At 52.3% G+C, this 19,359-nt stretch overlaps 1 protein-coding gene across 1 annotated transcript in view; it reads left to right on the forward strand.

Moving 5' to 3' along the window:
- Positions 1 to 16,464, forward strand: part of WSCD2 (WSC domain containing 2) — a 43,195-nt gene extending 26,731 nt beyond the window's left edge. Inside the window, exons 5-8 of the mRNA XM_057746426.1 lie at positions 3,164 to 3,338; positions 7,872 to 8,036; positions 9,645 to 9,845; positions 15,735 to 16,464. Coding sequence (XP_057602409.1) covers positions 3,164 to 3,338; positions 7,872 to 8,036; positions 9,645 to 9,845; positions 15,735 to 16,087 — 894 coding nt within the window. The 3' untranslated portion in view covers positions 16,088 to 16,464. The remainder of the gene's footprint in view (positions 1 to 3,163; positions 3,339 to 7,871; positions 8,037 to 9,644; positions 9,846 to 15,734) is intronic.
- The last annotated feature ends 2,895 nt before the right edge of the window (positions 16,465 to 19,359 follow it).

The raw sequence follows: 19,359 nt of genomic DNA on the forward strand, positions 1-19,359 counted from the left end.
GTGAGCCTGGTTCTGTGCACAGAACTCTGGGGAGGGTGGTGTGGAACAGCTGGAGGAACAGGATGCTTGGCTAGAGAAGCAGCAGCCCAGCCGGGAAGAGGGAGGTCGTTACTGTGGTCAGTGTCGTGGAGGGAAATGTGACCGTTTCATGTGGATCTAAAGGGTAGGAGTTATGCGGGGTCCATTTCCTTCCCTCGGAGGAAGTGTGTTTGTTCTAATAGTGAGGACTGCTCAGGAATGAGGGTGACATGTGAGCTGGGCCTAGAAGCATGAGTCGTAGATTGCCAGCTAAAGGCAAGGACAATCCCACCCTGAGACAGAGTGAGTCCCCCATCACTGGAGGTGTGTAAGCAGAGGTAGGACAGGTGTGACTTATGGAAGTGGGGACATTGGATAGCAGTTGGACTGGATGATCCAACTGGCTGGTCCTTTCTCAGCCTGAGATCCTTGATAGCTGACTGTCTATCCTTCCTACCAAGTCAGACAGGGAACTCCACAAGAGTAGAGACTGTGCCTGGAACATTGTGTGACCACCCCCAAGACCCAGCACAGAGCTAGGCGCATCACTGGCATTCAGTGATGTCCGAGGAGCTCCCTCCTTCACTCAAGATGTGCTAGTTACACGAGGGTCCAAAGGAGAACCATCCCTCCCCACCCCAGGAAGGTGGTTGCCCATCTCATTCATTCACTCAGCTTGTATTTGAGGAGAACTTCCTTTGTGCTCAGGCCCTTGTGCTCAGTCCTTGGGGGGCAAAGTCAACAAGATATGGTATTTTTTTAATTAATTAATTAGCTGGCTGCATTGGGTCTTCGTTCCTGTGCGCAGGCTTTCTCTAGTTGCGGCAAGCAGGGGCTACTCTTCATTGCGGTGCACTGGCTCCTCATTGCGGTGGCTTCTCTTGTCTTCGAGCACAGGCTCTAGGCACACGGGCTTCAGTAGTTGTGGCACACGGGCTTCAGTAGTTGCTCCACAGCATGTGGGATCTTCCCGGACCAGGGATTGAACCTGGGCCCCCCGCATTGGCAGGTGGATTCTTAACCACTGTGGCACTAGGGAGGTCCCAAGACATGGTCTTTATCTATCCTCAATCACACTGGCATTTGCTGGGGGCCAGCCTTGTAGCTCTTCCTGGGTGCTCAGCCCACACCCCAATTCCTGAGTGTCGCCACCTGCTCTGAGTCATCCTGCTTGGCTGTTTCTTTCATCAAGGCTCCTAATTCATGAAGCACCTCTCAGGAAGACCGAAAGGATCATCACAGAGACTGCCATTTACGGAGCACCCCCTCCACGCAGCCCTCCTCCCCACGGGTCACACAGTTTACCTCTCACAACAAGGCTAGGTAGTGGGAATTTTCATCCCCATTTTACAGATGACAAAACCAAGGCTCAGACAGATGAAGTTACTTGCCCAAGCTCACAGCACAAGCAAGTGGCAGAACTAGGACTGACACCAAATCTATGCTCTTGATTTCTGAGCTCCCTAGAGACCCCACAGAGAGGCTTCCAGGGACCATTCAAGGGCAGTCAGGCAACTTCAAGTCACCAAGCATTTCTTGTGTTTGCTCCGCTCCCAAGAGGCATCCTGGAAGGTCAGGGGGGGTGTTCCTAAGATTAAAGAAGGTTTGACCATCTTTTGGTCCAGCTTTCTCTCTTGGGAAGGAATCCCCTTCCCATGGCATCCCCTCCAGGTGGACATCCCTCTGTCCCGAGGGTCCTGGTGGAACCTACAGATCAGCTGGAGGTGGGGGACAAACACGAGACAGTGAGGTCACAGGGCAAACCAGTGTGGAAAAGGGTCCAACTGTACACAGGACTGGAGGGAAGCAAACGTGTGGGCAGGTTGCGGCGGGGAGACAGGAAGGCCGCACTGCAAACTTCCCTCTTCTAGTTTCTCATCTCCTTGGGGGCCACAGGAGGAACATTGAGGGGATTGAGGGGACAGGGGTCCACAGCTGCTTGTGCCAAGTGATGGAGGAGCTGAGACAGAGGGTGTCAGAGGAGGCTTCAGTATAGGTCACCAGCTAGAAAACACCATCAGTTACGGCCCAGGCTCACCCAGCTGCCTATCAGCTCTCTCTGATCTTTGGCTACGTGCTGTAGCTCATACTTAATATCTGTGAGAAAGAAACCAAACCTACCGTGGCGAAGCTCACCGGATCCAGCCACGGAGGTGTGACCTTGGTTGGTTACCAGATCATTCCTGGACCAGCTACCAGGGAGAAGTCAGCTCCACGGGTCTGAGCAGAAGCAAATCGGACCAAGGACAATCGGTTGCCCTCCACATCTCAGGTCCAGCCTGCTCCCACTTAGCTCTTCCATAGGACAATTAAAGCAATTAGGAGCAGCTCTCCCAGCAAAGACTGTGGTACACGTGGTTATCAACATCCTCTTTGGCTTAAAAGAACGGATTCAGACAGCTCTTCCAAAGCATGGGCTTCACATCCCTGTCAGACCCGGAGGATTTACTCTGGTATAATACACGGCCATGAGAAAAACTTTTTTTTTTCAGTTTTCTTTCAAGTCCTCCAGGAGAAAGCTGCTTCTCGGTGCTAGCATCTCTCTCCCCTCAACTGATCTCCCTTTTGCAAGAAAAATGGAGTGGACCCCTGGCTCAAGTTCTTGGCAGGCGGAGTGTCTAGTTAGAATTTAATCACATGGTTTTGTTTCCACAGAATTAGGGTTTACAGTATGGAAATGTATGGAAATGCTACTTTTCTACCAGTACTACTTTCAGGAGTGATACAAAGTTGCCTTTGAAATTTGAGTTTCCAAAGGTGACTTGACACATAAAGGAAACAAGTAAATAACAGTACAGGAAAACAAAAAGGAAAATGGTGACTGTGTGAGGTGATGGGTGTGCTGATGAGCTTGAGTGTGATAATTATTTCACAATGAATACATCTATCGAACCATCAAGTCGTACACCTTAAACAGATGCAATTTTTCACTTGTCAATTATACCTCAAAAGAGCTGAAAAATATAATAGTACAGCGGGTACGCAGATAGGGCAGAAACTTGCTAATGAAGCCTGGGGACCCTGGAACTGGGGAGAGCGATGGAGAAGGCGGTGGTCGGGACACAAATCTTGTTCTGCATCCAGAGTCTGGGCTGCCCAGGGATTTGGTGACTTTCTCCCCCGTCCTCTCCCACTTCATCCCCAGGAGTACCCGCTGGCGGCCCTTGCGGGCACCGCCTGTCACTGTGGCTTCCCCACCACGCGATTTCCCCTCCACGAGAGAGAGGACGAACAGCTCTGTGCCCACAAGTGCAGCGCAGAGGAGTTTGAGAGCTGCGGAACCCCCAGTTACTTCATCGTGTACCAGACGCAGGTCCAAGGTGAGCCGGCCCCGGCCCCATCCAGCAGACCCCCAGAAGCTCTCCCAGTGGCCTCCCTCCCAGAGATGCTCCAGCCAGTCCATTCCAGCCAGCCTGTGAGCAAGGGAACTGTGCAGGCCAGAGGGCAGAGGGCAGAGGGCAGAGGCAGGGCTGGTGAGCGTGGTCAGGCATAAGGTTCCTGAATGGGCACCGGAGAGAGGGCCCCAGGCAAGGGGAACGGTTCTGAAGACCTTCAACTCTCTCCCTCTTACTGAGGACCCCCTTGGTAGCTCTTCCTGTAATGGGGGCAGTGAGATTGAATGGGAAGACATCTGAGCTGGGAGTGGGAGACCCGGGTCTCCAACACAGACCCACGGCATGACCCTGGGTGAGTCATTTCCCCTTTCTGGGCCTCAGTTTCTCTGTCTGTAAAACGAAGCTATAGATTGTTAGCCTTCCAATTCTAGGATTCTGTACATTTACCTGTAACTTTTTCTTTTCTTTCTCCATCTCACTCATCCTTTCCACTTTCACCCTCCTTCCTTTGCTAGTGGAACCCACACTTAAAGTTTATCTTCTCTTCCATCTCTTGAGGTACCAGACTGTGATGTTGGTGGTGGTTGTGGTGGTGGTGGCGGCACTTAGGGACTTTCTTTGTGCAAGACTCAGTGTTGAGTCCTTCATTTGCATTTTCTCACTGATTCCCCTCAGCTTTCCTACGAGGCAGGAACAGTCATTATGCCTACTTTTTACAGGTAGGGAAATTGAGACTCAAAACAGGTAAAGGACTTGCCTGAGGTCACAGTGTTTATAGTATTTGTAGATGAAAGTCCTTTCTCCTGATGGAGGGCATCATGAAGGGTGACTAGCACTTGGAAAGATGCCTTGCTGGGATGCTCGGCCCAAAGGACACCCGTGGAGGATTAACCCCATATCTGAAAAAACTGTCCACCTACGAGGTGCCAGTCCTAGGCCAAGCCTCATTTCATTCAATGATGGAAAGCCCACAGCAAGCCTATGATCAGGGCAATATCATCCCCATTTTACAGATGGGAGAGCCAAGACTCAGAGGGGTTGAGAACTGGCCATAATCACACATCTACAAGAGTGATTTGCTTTCAGGTCTCTGACTCCAAAGCCCTTGCTAGAAACCTCTGCCCACGGTGCCAAGGACACTCCCCGCACCCTCTGAAGCCTGAAGAGCTAACGAAACACCACTGGGCTAGACCTCCTCTTCATCTCCCAGGAACCAGGCTGCCATGTATAGTCAGGCAGGTTGAGCACAGCACAGGCAGGACCTAGAGGAAAAGTGATGCCTGAAAGCCAGTCCGTGCTCTGCCTGTCATGCCGTGCACTGTGGAGGGCAGCACCTCTGCCCAGAGGAAGGGGCGGGTACCTTTACCTGATTTGCACCAATAACCTGTCCCCTGTTTGGCCTGGTGGGGGTACCAGGTGTGGCCAACGGCGGCTGCTTCTGTGACACCTGAATCCTGCCAAGAGCCCAATGAGCAGGAATGTCTTTAGCCAGTGTGGCCCTTGGCTTTATTTACACTCCAGTGAGGAAGGATGAGTGCTCGTTAGTTTCCAGGAAGTGCTGATTAGTATGTGCAGAACTGTGTCACTCCAGCTTGGGGGAAGAGTCAAGCACAGCTTAGTTATCCCGTGACCATGAACAGCTTTGATGTGGACAGAACAGACACTGGAGCCTCTCCACTAGCCCCTGATTGACGGGTTTGCACATTCCCAGTGCCTGGCCCCAGGCCATTACTGCTCCTCAGTTTCCCATGTCACACTTGCACACCCTACTCTCTAGGATGGTTTGAGAGTCCTGTGGTTTATGAGGCCACCAAGAGTCTGGTCCACGGTGGCTGCCATTTGTTGAGTGCCTTCTGTGTGCCAGGTACTGTCTGAGCTCTTTAGACCCAATTAACTCATCTAATCCTCACAATAGTCCAATGACATAGGTGCTATTATTATTACCATTTTACAAATATGGCAATTTGGCACAGAGAGGTTGAGTAGCTCGGCCAGAGTCACACAGCTAGGACAGAGCAGAGTTGGGATTCAGACGAAGGCAATCTGGGTCCTGAACCTGCACTCTTTATCTCAGCTTCTCCACATATACTGCAAATGCTTCACATGCATTATCCATCTAATCCTGTAAGGTTTATTAGCCCCACTTTACAGGTGAGGAAACTGAGGCTCAGAGAGGTGAAGAGCCTTGTTCAGTGTCACACAACTAGGCTGTGACATCCTGGATCGAAACCCAGGTCTGTCTGATTCCAAAACTATATACAGTACTGCCTCCAGCATCTGTTTTGATTTGTGGAGCTTAAGAACCAAATAGACTTCCTTTTTAGTGCTGGAAATAACCACCTTTACCTCGCCTCCCAGGCAGTATTTGAATGCAGAATTCTGTTTTCAGGGGAAACTGAGGGGCCAGGTTCTTCTCTCTCCCAAGATTTTATTATAAAAAAAGAAGTCAAACCTGCAGGAAAAAAATGGAAAGAATTACACAGTGAAGACGCTAGACTTACCCTACAGATTTTACATTTGTCAACATTTTGTTCTATTTACTTCATCACACAGCTCTCCATTTCTCCATCCCTCAATTTTTAGTTTTGGATGCATTTTGAAGTAAGTTGCAAACATCATTACGCTTCAGTCTGCATATCTCTAATTATATTCAGTATCTACTTATGATTTTTTGAAGTAACATTTACAGAAAGTGAAATGCACAAATTTTAAGTGTACTATTTAATGCCAACTGGGTCCTATGAAATTCACACCCCTGTCAAAATATGAAAAATAACCACATTCCAAAAAGTTTTGCATCTAGGCTCCTTTTTGCAGTGTGTTCCCATGAATACCACTCCCAGACACCTACTTGGCTTGATAAAGATGCTTTTTGGTTTGTTTTTTCCAAAGTCTGCTCTCCTCTGAACAAACAGATTAAAAGTGCAGGGCAGGGGGAAGAGAGCTGGTCTCTGGCTAGCAGCATCAATACTAAGAGCTCACAGCATGTGAGCCCTGTGTTAACAGCACCCATTCTCTCTTCTAACCCCCCTGACAACTCCCAAGATGTTATCGTTATCAGCAGTCCCATTTTACAGGTGAGGACACAGGTTTATTCAGATCCGTCATTTCCCCAAGGTTACCCAGCAAGGAAGTGGCAGGATTGGAATGTAAATTTAGGGCTTCAGACTTTTCCCTTGAAGGGCTATTGTGAGAAAGCAAGTAAGGATAATGAATGTTTCCTGGATGGATGGATGGGTGGATGGATGCGTGGGTGGATGCGTGGGTGGGTGGGTGGATGGATAGAGGGGTGGATGGATGGATGGAGGGGTGGATGGATGGATGGATGGATAGGTAGATGGGTGGTTGGGTGGACGCCAGATAGTATGGAAAGTGCCAGGGAATCAGAAAAGGACAATATGGGCAGGATTTCTGACTAAACAAATAATTGCTTGAATTACAGTGGCAGAAAGTAATATGAAGGAGGTGGACATAGTACACTAATGATAGCCCAGGGAGTCAGAGAAAGAAGGGAGGGAGGGAGGAGAGAAGGAAGGAAGGAAGGAAGGTCGGTCGGTCCAGTTCAGCAGAGAGCAGGATAAGAAGCAGTCAGAGGCAGGTAGGAGGCAGTGAAGGCTGAGGGACCAGCACATCTGAAGCTGCTGAGTCAGGAAGGAGCAGAGCACAGATGAGGCAGTGAAAGGACCATGTGGCTGGCAAGTTGGAGGAGGTGGGTTGGTTGGAGGGGAGAGCGAGTGGATGGCATGAGCCTGAGAGGATGCAAGGGCCAGGTCACACAGGACTTGAAGGTCAAGATAAAAACCTTGGACTGGGTCCCATGCAGATGGACGGCATTTGTGAGTTTTAATCTGGAGGAAAGTGTGGGGGTGATGAGACGCACTGTGCCGGCGGGGTAGGGAACTGAGGCTGGAGGGAAGGCTCATCCTCCTGGCTGACTTTTTTTTTTTTAATAAATTTATTTATTTATTTGTTTTATTGGCTGTGTTGGGTCTTTTTTGCTGTGCGCGGGCTTTCTTTAGTTGTGGTGAGTGAGGGCTGCTCTTCGTTGTGGTGCGCGGGCTCCTCATTGCCGTGGCTTCTCTTGTTGTGGAGCACAGGCTCTGGACGCATGGGCTTCAGTAGTTGCAGCACATGGGCTCCATAATTGTGGCTCATGGGCTCTAAAGCGCAGGCTCAATAGCTATGGCGCATGGGCTTAGTTGCTCCGCGGCATGTGGGATCTTCCTGGAGCAGGGATCGAACCCGTGTCCCCTGCATTGGCAGGTGGATTCTTAACCACTGCGCCACCTAGGAAGCCCCTGGCTGACTTTTATCTAGTCCATACCATGTACTCATCCTTTTTCATACATTATCTCATATAACCATTTTCCCATTTCCAGATGAGGAAACAGGCCCAGAAAGCACTGGATCGCACAGCTGGGAAGTGGCAGGGATGGGACCCACACCCTGGTCCCCTCTGGACAGGCTCCTCTGGTCTGCCTCTGCCACTGAGCCCTGTCTGTGCCCTGCCCTTTGCAGACAACCGCTGCATGGACAGAAGGTTCCTCCCAGCCAAGTCCAAGCAGCTCATCGCTCTGGCCAGCTTCCCGGGTGCCGGCAACACGTGGGCACGCCACCTCATCGAGCTGGCCACAGGCTTCTACACTGGCAGCTATTACTTCGATGGTTCTCTCTACAACAAAGGTGAGGAGGCAGAGGGGAATGGAGAACAGGGGCAGGAGTTTGGGAAAGATCCCCTGGGAGGGGATGGGAATACCCCTTCCTGAGCACCTACTATGTGCTGCTCAGCTCACCCGGCCATGTTTATCGAGACCTACTATATGCTTAGTACCTTTCCTTCACTTACATCCCACAAACATTTTCTGAGTACCATGTCCTGGGTACCTCACCTGCTTCCATCCAACAGCAGACATTATCAAGCACCTACTATGTGCCTGGAACCTTTCCTCCATTTAAGTCATTCCTTGAGCACGTACTGTATACTGGGCACCTCATGCAGGCAACTGAAGCCCAAAGAGATGACACGATGTCCCAGATCACTTATTGAGTTGGAAACACAGCCAGTATCTTGAAGGCCTAGTACATTAGCATTCTAACTGACATTGAAGAGATCATCCAAATGCCTTAACTCCCATGGGCATGGGAGGCCGAGAAGGTGAAGACCACAGTCCAAAGCAGTAGGATGGCTTGTGTTTGAACCTTAGCTCTGCCTCTTGCTAGCTTTGTAACTTGAGCAAGTTATTTGATCTCTCTGGGACTCAGTTTTCTCATCTATCAAATCCTGCAGAGGATTATTGAAAGGATCTAGTTGTCGACTACATGGAAAGGGCTCAGAGCAGTGTCCGGCATGGAGTTGGTGCTATAGAAGCATCCTCCAGCTACCCAGAACCTCCTTTATTTGGCTTAAATCCTTTTAAGGTCTGTGTTGTCTTTCTGGTCCACAATTAAACTTTTCATCACAACCCTCTCTGGCCTCATGCTCCCCTCTTACCCTCTGCTCTCCTGTACCAGTCAGTCATGTGCAACACATTTCTTCCCATCCACCACAGGACCTTTGCACCTGCTGTTCCCACTACCTTTCCTTCCTCAATTGGGATGGTACATTCTTCCTTATCCTTCAGTTCTCAGCCTAAGCACCTCTTCCCCCAGGAAGCCTTTCTGGATGCTGCCTGACTAGGTCAGTGATCTTGGCTGGGCTGGCTGGGCTACTCACCTCCAGACTGCAGGTTGGACCCATGTCTGTTCCATGGGTCTCTCACCATCTGGGACCAACAGGCTTCCAGGGCATGCCCCTCTCACAGCGACAGCAGGAACAGGAGAGAACAGAAATGTGAGGCACCTTGAGACTTTGGCAGAGACCCAGGTCCACCCTCAATCCATTGGCCGAAGCAAGTCATACGGCCGTGCCCAGCATCTGTGGGGTGCAGATGGAGACTCCACCCAAAGAGGAATCCCCCAACACATCACTCTCAGGCCCCTCTCATGGCACCTAGGCATGAATACTCCTATTCTGTGGCTCTAACCACGTCAGTGACTTTGCACTCATTTGTGTCGCTATTTGAATAATCTGGCTCTCAAAACCTGAGACCCATGGATGTTTTTGCAAATCATTTTCTCCCCAGCTCCTGGCACAGTGCCTGGCACATAGTAGGTGATCGATAAACATGTAAGTAAATGAGTGAGTGGGCAAATGAATGTCTGAGGATTACTGAAGTGGTCCAGGAGGGGGTGGGGGAACCTTTTGTCTCCCCCAGCTCACTGCCATGTTCCCTGCCCCCTGGTTGTGGGAAGGGTTTAAAGGTGAGCGGGACCACTGGCGCAGCGGGAGGACCATCTGCATCAAGACACACGAGAGCGGCCAGAAGGAGATCGAGGCCTTCGACGCAGCCATCCTGCTCATCCGCAACCCCTACAAGGCCCTCATGGCAGAGTTCAACCGCAAGTATGGCGGACACATCGGCTTCGCTGCCCACGCCCACTGGAAGGGCAAAGGTACTGCTCGGGAGTGGGGGCCGGGGCCCTGGGGTGCAGAGGGCAGTGCGGGAGGTCAGTGCTGTCTCCGGCCAGGAATCCAGGAGGGTGTCCTTGAGGGCGTGTGTGTGAGGCTCCAGGTCCTGCTTACCGATGAGAAGGTATGCTTCACACATCCCGCCATCCCCACCAGCATCACCCTCTGTGAGCCAGGCTGTTCTCATGGCACAGTGGTTCAGGGCATGGGCTCTGGAGCAAGACGTCCTGGGTTCAAATCCCAACTCTACCACTTCCAGGAAAAGCTCCTTCACCTCCATGAACTTAGATTGTCCTGTTTATAAAGTGGAGGTGATAAAATCTAAGAATTTAACCCTTTAAAAACACTCAGTAGACCCTCATGTTCAAGAGCCCTCTCCTGGGTTCTGGATCTAGCCCATGGCTGAGTGGCAGTGAGGTCATCTGTGAGCTCCTAGGAACATCATTTCGGTGAACTCTCTCAGCTGCTCTGGATTGGGAGACTCAGAGAGGTTACATGACTTGCCCCAGGTCATATCTGGGAAGTGACAGTGTCAGTCTCTGAGCACTAAACGTCGTTATGATGATCTGAGTTTGACGTTCATCTCTGGTGCTAAGCAGATTCCAGAATGGAAGAATGTCTCAGTACAGAGCGGTGGCCCACAGCAGTGGGGAGAGCTCTGAAGTCAGACCCAACCTCCTCAAAATCCCATATCAGTTATCACCGATATCTCCATTACTGTCATGAAAGGCACCTCCATGAGTGTTTTTAAACCCCCGCAGCTAACCCTGTGTTATGGATGGGGCAAGCTAAGTTCCGGGAGGTGAAGGCACTTTTCCAGGAAGTGGTGGGGCAGGGGTTTGAACCCAGGGAGGCTAGCTCCTGAGCCCATTCCCTTAACCACTGAGCTAGGATAATTACGCAGAATGTCAATGGCTACAGATCCCCGCCGCTCAGAGCCCCTGGTGCCCAGTAGGTGCTCTATAAACGTGAGCCTTCCTGACCTCATCCAGCCTCGAGGAACCAGGCTGCTGCAGCCACTAGCCTCAGGGGTACTTCCCCCTCCTCCACACCCTCCCCCTGGCTCCCAGCTGCTCCACACTCCAGGCCCTCCCCAGAGAGAACCAGAGCAGGCAGGACAGCGTTAAATAAGCCAATCACACTCTCAGCACTGGTGTCATTGATGAAAACCCTTGGGCCTGCCTGACCAGCTGTGCCTTGGGTTCCCCAGTTTGCTCAAGGGGCCTGTCTGTCCCTCCCCCTGCCTCACCCCCTCTCTCAATGAGGGGGTGGAAGCTTAGACAGTTGGTGACATTTGTTCCCTTGTTCCCCGGGTAAAGAGACCTCTGAATTATTTATTCCTAGAACAATCAAAAAGGAATGCTATTCGGGGCCAGGCTGAGAAGTCTGCAGGTGCGGATGGCAGGGTCCTGTCCCGGGAGCAGATGCTCTGCTTGTCAAGCTGGAAAGGACCTGGGAGATCGCTGAACCCAAGGGTCCTCAGCCCCGGCAGCACATCCGAATCCCAGGACGAATGCAGGGAAATCCCTTTACCCAGGCTGCACCCCAGACCATTACTGGAGTGGAGCCTGGACATTGGTATTCTCTCAGGCAGCCTGAGAACCACTGATTCATCCTCTATTAATGGGGAAAAGGAGGCCCAAGAGACATAAGGACCTGCCAGGGTCACTCGGGCATGTAATGGCAGGACTAGAACCCAGCTCTCCACCTCCCAGTTATCCTGCTGCCCCAAGTAAAAAGGGAGGGAACTCACTTGGGAAGCTCATATGGGGCCAGGCACTTAACAATAATTACCTATCTCACCCAAATCTTCTAATTACCCGAAGAGGTTAAGAAGGGCTGTCACAATCACTGGTACAGAAAACCATCCCAGGAAGGGAGCAAGTCATGTGGCAGAGGCCCCCAGGAGTTGACTGCGCTGAGATCCAAACCCAAGGCTCTCTCTTACCTTGGGGTGTCTCTGACCTTCTGGTACATTCAGAGATTCCCCTCTCCTGGCATAAGCCCTTGTCTCAGTTTCAGGCAATTTCCTAATTCCCAGGAGCCACCTTGCCTCTTCTTCCTTATTCAAAATGAGGCCAAAGATAAGGGGAGTGTCAGGACAGGCTGAGCCCAGAGGCTGCAGGGGATGGGAAAGAGGAGGTTTCAGGACATGCATCTCGTGTTGGGGGTCTAAGGGCCCCTCATTAGTCTGGGAGGGGAGGGGCCTTCTCCCAGTGCTTCCTCCCAGGCCTGACCCAAGTCTTGAAGTGCGCTGCCTGAGAGCCTTCCCCAAAGAACCCCGTCCCCACAGTCCCCACCCCGCCCAGTCCTCTCATTTGCATTAACATCTGACCCCTGTAGGCACTTGAGTTTGAGAGCCTGGCTTCAGGGTCCCTGCTCCAGCAGCCTCAGCACCACTTGGGAGTGAGAAGTGCCAGGCTCAGGCCCCGCCCCCAGGCTTACTGGTTCAGAATTCTCTTTTTAACAAGATTCCTTCCAGAAGCTTCCTGTGAGCTTTAAACTCTGAGAATTGCTGCTTTAGGACACCCTCGGCCTAGAATGTGAGGGTCACTCCCACCTAGGAGCAGAGGTCACCCGCCTGCTGAGCATGTCCACGGCACCCTGCCCGTGTCCGCCTCCCAGGTATCGCTGGGTCAGGACTCCTGTAAACCGCCCCCCACCCCCAGCTTTTGGTTCCATAACGTTAATTTTACGATCTCCCTGGAGTGGGTCCAAAGCAAAGTTTTATGTGATATGATTACACAAGGTGAATTGTCCTGGATCTGTTTAATGAAACAGAGACCGTATTTAATGATTCTGTGGGGAATTAAATACAGTTAGGCTATTAATCAGGCCCCGGTCCCTCCCGCTGACAAGAAGATGAAGCAGAGAGTGGCCAGCCCATGTCCTGCGGGGCCCACATGGGGGACAGTCCTGGCGGAACGAGCACTCATTACCAGTGGTCCGTGGCGTAGCGTGCCTTTATTACCCCGTTTGAAGGCAGCCATCAATTCCAGGGAATCCTGAGCTAATTGAGGGCTTTTGTTTTTCATTTTTGTTCTTCATTCCAGTGAAGTCATTTGGGAGCTTCAAGTGTGGCGTCTTTGCTCTAGGAGGGGACAGGGAGGGGGCCAGCATCTGGTAGGCCGCGTGGGGCATCTCAGCGGTGCTCCCACCGTGAAGAATCATCGTAGCCGACATTTGTCAGGTGCCTCCTGTGTCCCAGGCCCGGTGCCTGGGTCTGCACATTGTATTCCATTGCGTCTGTGCGGTGCGTCTAGGGTGGCGGTCTTAGCATGGTTGCCATTGTGCAGATGGGTAAACTGAGGCTCAAGGAGACCTCTTGACGTCCCCAAGGTCACACAGCCAATGTGGAGAGGAGCTGGGTTTTGAACCCTGGCAGTCTGGCTCCGAAGTCATCTGTGAGCAGACTCCATGTCTTAGACGACATCTGAAGGTGAGGTGAGCAGTTGTAGACTAGGATCTGGGGTGAGAAGAGTGCTGGAGGTGGTCACATCAGGTGCTCTTAAAGGGTTTGCCAAGAGGGCGGGAACCAGGCTCAGTCTAGGATAGACGCCGGTTCAAATCCTGCCCCGGACACCGACTGTGTGGCCTTAGGCAGGTGGCTTCACGTCTCTGAGCCTCCATTGTTCCCTGTGTAAAATAGGGCTTGTAATTCCTACTCTCCAGGCTGCTGTGGGCACTGCGTGAGACAGTGCATGCGAAGTGCCCGGCACAGCCCCGGCGCACAGTAGGTGCTCAGGCAACACGCATTCCCACCCCAGGGAGGTTTGCAGTCAACAAGGATGCCATGTCATCTCTCTCCCACCTGCATCCAAGGCCGGGGGCACCATCTGGGGGACCCAGGTCATCATGCTTACAAGCTCTTCCTTTTTCTTGAGGACCACCCTTCAGGAACCTCTTGAGATGGTCACAAGTGGCCAAGCCCGGAAGTCCCTCTGGATCTGTGTGTTACTGGGTGAGCGGGTGCCTTCTCCATCCGTCTGGGCTTCCGCCATGGGAGCGGCAGTTGTCCCGAATCACCAGGGGTGTTGTGAGGTGACTCAGGGGTGGGGAAGTTCTTTTTAAAAAAAAGTGAAGGAAAAAAAAAAAAAAAGTAAAGCAGGCTATACACAGGCTAGGTTTTTTTCTAATCACACAGATACATCTGGTCTTAACCCATTATAACAGTACGGTCCCAATTAGCTAGATACATTGTAAATAATCTATTTGAAGGGTAAAAAATATCTTTGTCACCAGCATAAATATTTCCTGAGCAGCCGGGGTGTTCCAGGGAGGCACTGGGGGAGCAGGGGCCTCACCACGGATTCTGATATGCTCTGCAAAGAAAGAGGAGCCCTTTATCACTTCACAACTTGGCGGTTGGGAATTTCAATTTAGTTCAACAACCATGTATTAAGCCCCTGCTGGGTGTAAGGCAGTGGGAGGGAGTGGGGGTGAGGCTGCTGGTGTCTGGGAATGATGGGGGCCTGGGATCCGGCAGGCCTGGTCTGGACGATGCTTCCCAGCTGTGTGACCTTGGGCAAAGTACTTCACCTCTCTGAGTCTCAGTTTCCTCACTGGTGACAAATGAACAGTAGTCTCTCCCTTTCAGGGTAGTCATTACGATTAAATGAGTTAAGGGGTATCCAGCATCCAACAAAAGGATGAGGATTTTGTTATTAAGAACCAGCTGGGCTCCCCAACCCAGCTTGGGAGGGTGCGGGGTGGTGCTGGCCCCATGAGAAGCAGTCGGTATGGCTTCAGGGTTCCGGAGTACCAGCCCTGTGATTCTCCAGCTGCGGCTCAGAATTAAGGCTGCAAGTCCCTTTCTCTGTTCCCAACATTCTCCATGACCCCGTCCTGGGTTCCCCTTTATCAGAGTTTCAACAGCTCCAGGGGCTGGCTGGCTGGCTGTCTCTCTGAGGTCTTCTCCAGGGCTCTCCAGTGAATTTCCCACATTCTGTTGTAGCCTGACTTTCGAGTCAGGGGATCCCAGACACACACCCCTAATCTTGGTGACAGTCCACCCTGTCCTTTCACCATGGCAAGGGAATAGACAGCACACAGAAATGGTGTGTGATACGTCAATAAAAAGCAAAGAGAGAAAGAATAGAAAGGTGTTAAAATGACAATGTCGATAATCCAACTTAAACTGTGCCCTCAGCCCAGAGGAGGTACCTGCCTGAGCCTGGGGAGTCGGGGAAGATGACATCTCACCTGAGAACAGAGTAATCACACCAATAATAACAGCCAACGTTTACTGAGCACCTACGGGATACAGGACACCGTGTGAAAAATTTTGTATGCTTTTTCTGCTTTTCTGTACAAAGGCCCTGTTACTATCCTGTGAGAAGATACTGTTACTTCACAGGATAACTATTTCGTCACAGGATAACTTGGTATTTAAAAGCCTAGACTTTGACGCCAGACTGTTGGGTTTCAAATCATGGCTCTGCCAGTGATTAGCTGTGTGACCTTGGGCAAGTTATTTAACCTCTCTGTTCCTCAGTTCCCCCTTCTGTTAAATGAGGAAAACGATGATGTCTGTGCCACCGGGTTGTTGTGGGGAATAAGTAAAATAATAGCTATATTAATATATTTATTACATCTTATATTAAGACCAATATTTTAAAATATAAAAATAGAGTAACAAAGATGTATATATGAGGCTGTGCCTGGCGTGGAGTAAGCACTAGACAAATGTCATTATTCTCCCCAAAGAGAAGGAAGGCTGGGAGGTTTCCAGGCAGAAGCAGCAGCCCTGGCGTTGGAGCAGGGAGGCGCGTTTGGCGATCTCAGGGGTTAACGGTGGTGGTGTCGCTGTGACTTGCCAGCGCCATCTGACCTGCGGCCTCCCTCTGACTCGGGCCTCCCTGCTCTGTCCACAGAGTGGCCAGAGTTCGTGAGGAACTACGCCCCGTGGTGGGCCACTCACACGCTGGACTGGCTCAAGTTCGGCAAGAAGGTGCTGGTGGTGCACTTTGAGGACCTGAAGCAGGACCTCTTCGTCCAGCTGGGCCGGATGGTCGGCCTGCTGGGCGTGGCCGTCAGGGAAGACCGGCTGCTGTGCGTGGAGAGCCAGAAGGACGGCAACTTCAAGCGCTCGGGGCTGCGGAAGCTGGAGTACGACCCCTACACGGCGGACATGCAGAGGAGCATCTCTGCCTACATCAAGACGGTGGACGCGGCCCTCAAAGGGAGGAACCTCACGGGCGTTCCTGATGACTACTACCCCAGATGATGGGTCAGAGGCGGGCGGGGGCACTGGGAGTCCAGACCAAGCAGGCCCTGGGGACCCCCACCCTTCAGTCCTCTCTTCGGTCTGGGGACAGCCTCCTTGGTTGCTCTTGGCCTTCAGTGAGTTTCCTGCATGACGAAGGAGGCTCCAGGGAAGAGAACGTGTGGGCACCCCCACCTACTCACACCCCTCCCCAGAGATAGAGGGGGCGACTGGTTTGGGGAGTTCCAGCCACGCGGACCCTTCTCTGCCCCCCACGTCCCTGCCCCCACCGCTCTGGGCTCCGCCTGTGGGAAGGAGGGCTCCTGCGTGTCCCGGAGACACAGGTGCCCCCCTGCAGGTGCTGAGGACCCTGGTGCAAGAGCTGAAGAGAATGACGTGGAAAAAAAGTGGCCCCAGACTCACCTCTGTGCCGGGCTGAGCACTCAACGTCCTCCCCGTCTCTTCCCCACCCAGGAAGCACTGGCGCCAGGGTTTATCTGGGCCACTTCTGTTTGGAGAAAAATTGCTGGGGAGTTTCTCTGTGGCCTTAGGTTTCCGACACTCTGGGTGGGTCAGGGAAGCAGTGGTGCTCAGAGTAGGTTCACTGGGGCCACCGTGTGGGGTCACCGGCATCCCGAGCCCACCCCCAGGTCACAGTTCTCCCGAGAAACAGTCCAGTTGCCTGTGCAACCCAAGGGCTGGAATTCTGCCCTCTCCTCCCCTGCTGCATCCAGGAGGGGACCCGCTGCCAGGGTCCTCAGGCACTAACCATTATCTCACCAGGACAGCCACACGCCACGGGCAGAATCTGCCTGAGAATGAGAGCCTCAGTGACACATCTCTCCACTGTGGGGTCCAGCACATGGATCTGACACTGCCCTCCTGACCCCTACTAATGGGTCCTTTGCTATCCAGGGGAGAGAACAGGAGTGCTCCCAATCAGGTGGGACCGTGACCGAAAGAGACCCCCAGCACCTTCCCAGACCATCAACCTCCCTTTGGTCATAGTCCAATGGGGCCAGCTTCCCTTGGGGGCCCTCTGAGGAAGGGGGTGAATGGGATGGTTCTTCACGTCCATACAAACGCTGCTCTTTTGATGCTGAGGCATCAAACCAAAGGATTCTCAAGGACCCGAGTCACTGATCATCTATGTTAGAAAGCATTGAGATCCAGGATCCCATCTCTCCCCCCATCTTGGGTACCAGTGATTTTTGCATCCAGCCCACACCTGCGCACCTGCACCTTCGCCCCTCCCCCCACCATGTAGTTGTAAAAGCCATAGGTCACAGCTCTTTGCTATTCTGTCTGGAGCAGCCCACTCGGAAGCCTTGGGTGCAGGTCAATGCTCATTCCCAAATGGCCGAGAGACCGTGGAGAAGGCGAGTATAAAAAGATATATTTTTCTAAGAGGAATAGGACTAATACATTCCACCCCTTGGAACCTGGCCATGCAAAGAGAAGGGCGGGGGATCGGACCTGTGGTTCTCTTCCCCGAGCCCCTCATCTGTAGGACTCGGGCCACCCCAGGGCCCAGCCAGGGGGCTCTGAATGTATTTTGTACCGTGTTTCTTTCCCCCGGGCAAATTTCTAGTCTTCTTTCACGAAGCAGTTAGGGGGCTTGGCCTCCCCTCTTAGAGGTCAGCTCTCTCTGGGAGACTTTGGGTCCAAGACCTGGGCCAGTTCTTTGCTGGTCACCAGCCTCTGTCTGAAGATTCCTCAGGTCAACACCATCATTAAAAGCAAGTTTTGTTGATAATTCTGCCACCTGATAGAGAGTCGTGTAAGGTGAGGTCACAAATGGGATATTTTTCTGGTGTGTGTGTGTGTGAGAGAGAGAGAGAGAATGTTCTGGGTGCATCATTGCTTTTGTGTCTGTGCACCTCTAACTGCCTGTGAAGAACTGTGTGTCTTGGTGTGTGAAATTGTCTCTGCCTCTGTGTTCAGCTGCCCCTCTGTATGGTGAGACTGCATCCCCCAGGCTGGCGTGATGACCGCCCCATGTCTGATGTGTCTGTGTCCCCTCGCCGTAGAGTCCCACCCAAACCTGGGCACCTGAGGAGGAAGGAGAGCTTTGCATTCCCGTGGTCCCCAGGGCAGGGGACATGCCTGGCCTGCCAGCTGGGTCACCCGGGCTCTCATCCTGCTGTCACCTCCAGTGCATGGTGACTCCAGGACTCAAGGAGGACGCGCAGGGTCCAGCATCTGCTGACAGCTGGGATTTCCTCCTCATTTCTCCAGGAACCCCGGAGGCTGCTGCAAACATATTCCTGGTAGACCATGTGGGCAGGAGCAAAGGATGGGGAGGCAAAAGGGATGGCGGGGGCAAGATCCTTCAGGGACCCAGCTCCTCCTAGAGGCTTTCTTCCCTTCCCCGTCTCTTACATTGTCTTGTTTTCTCCCCATCCCCACCCCCCTCACTGTTTTTCTTGACACTTCCTCCTGCTCTTCATTTCCCTCTTTGTGGTCTCGTTTATTTCCTCCAGCTGCTCATTAAACCTCTTTTCTTTCTTGTCTTTCTCCTCTCTCTCTCTCCCTCCCCCCATCCCCGAATCTCTCTCTCTCTCATCGTTGTCTTTTTCTTGATTTCTGCTTCTCTTTGTGCAAGCATCTCTCTCTCTCTCCATCTCTGTCTCTCTGTCTCTTGCTCCCTCTCTCCCTTCTTCTCCGCCCCTGTTGTCCTCTCCCGCCTCCTCCCCCTCATCTTCCTGGAGAGTGGGGGCGACTCAGTGGGATCCAGACACAGTGAGACAAATGCTACCCAGGCCGGTAACCAAGGAAGTGGTTTCCTTAGCAACAGAATCTGCAGGCACGCGCTCCACTGCCCTGTCCCTTAGCTATTACAGTAAGTACTGAGAGGGTGGGGGGCAAGCCTGGAGACAGGGAATTCGGTATAGACGCTGCTGTATTGGTCCGCCTGGGAAGGGACAGTGATCAGAGACCAGCTCAGTGCCTGACACCTTGGGGACGTTCAAAAATATGAGAGGTGGAGGGGCTATGGGGTCAGAGAGAGGCAGAGAGAGTGGAGACAGCTGCGGAAGGAGTCCACAGGACTTGGTGACAGACTGGATTCGGGGAGAGGGAGGTGGCCAAGAAGGCACAGGGGCACTGAGATTCTGTCTGTGCATCTCCAGAAGGAGGTCCTTTGACTTAGATGGAGAACCTGGGGCAGAGGAGCAGGTTGGGGGTGGGGGGGAGTACGCTGACATAGCTCCCTGTCCCTAAGAGTTCACCATCTAGTTGGGTGGAGGGAAGGTGGAAACAGACACAGAAATATCTCACTCGACTCCCCCTAT

Source organism: Hippopotamus amphibius, chromosome 8, assembly GCF_030028045.1.
Source record: "Hippopotamus amphibius kiboko isolate mHipAmp2 chromosome 8, mHipAmp2.hap2, whole genome shotgun sequence".
Classification (NCBI taxonomy): Eukaryota; Metazoa; Chordata; class Mammalia; order Artiodactyla; family Hippopotamidae; genus Hippopotamus; species Hippopotamus amphibius.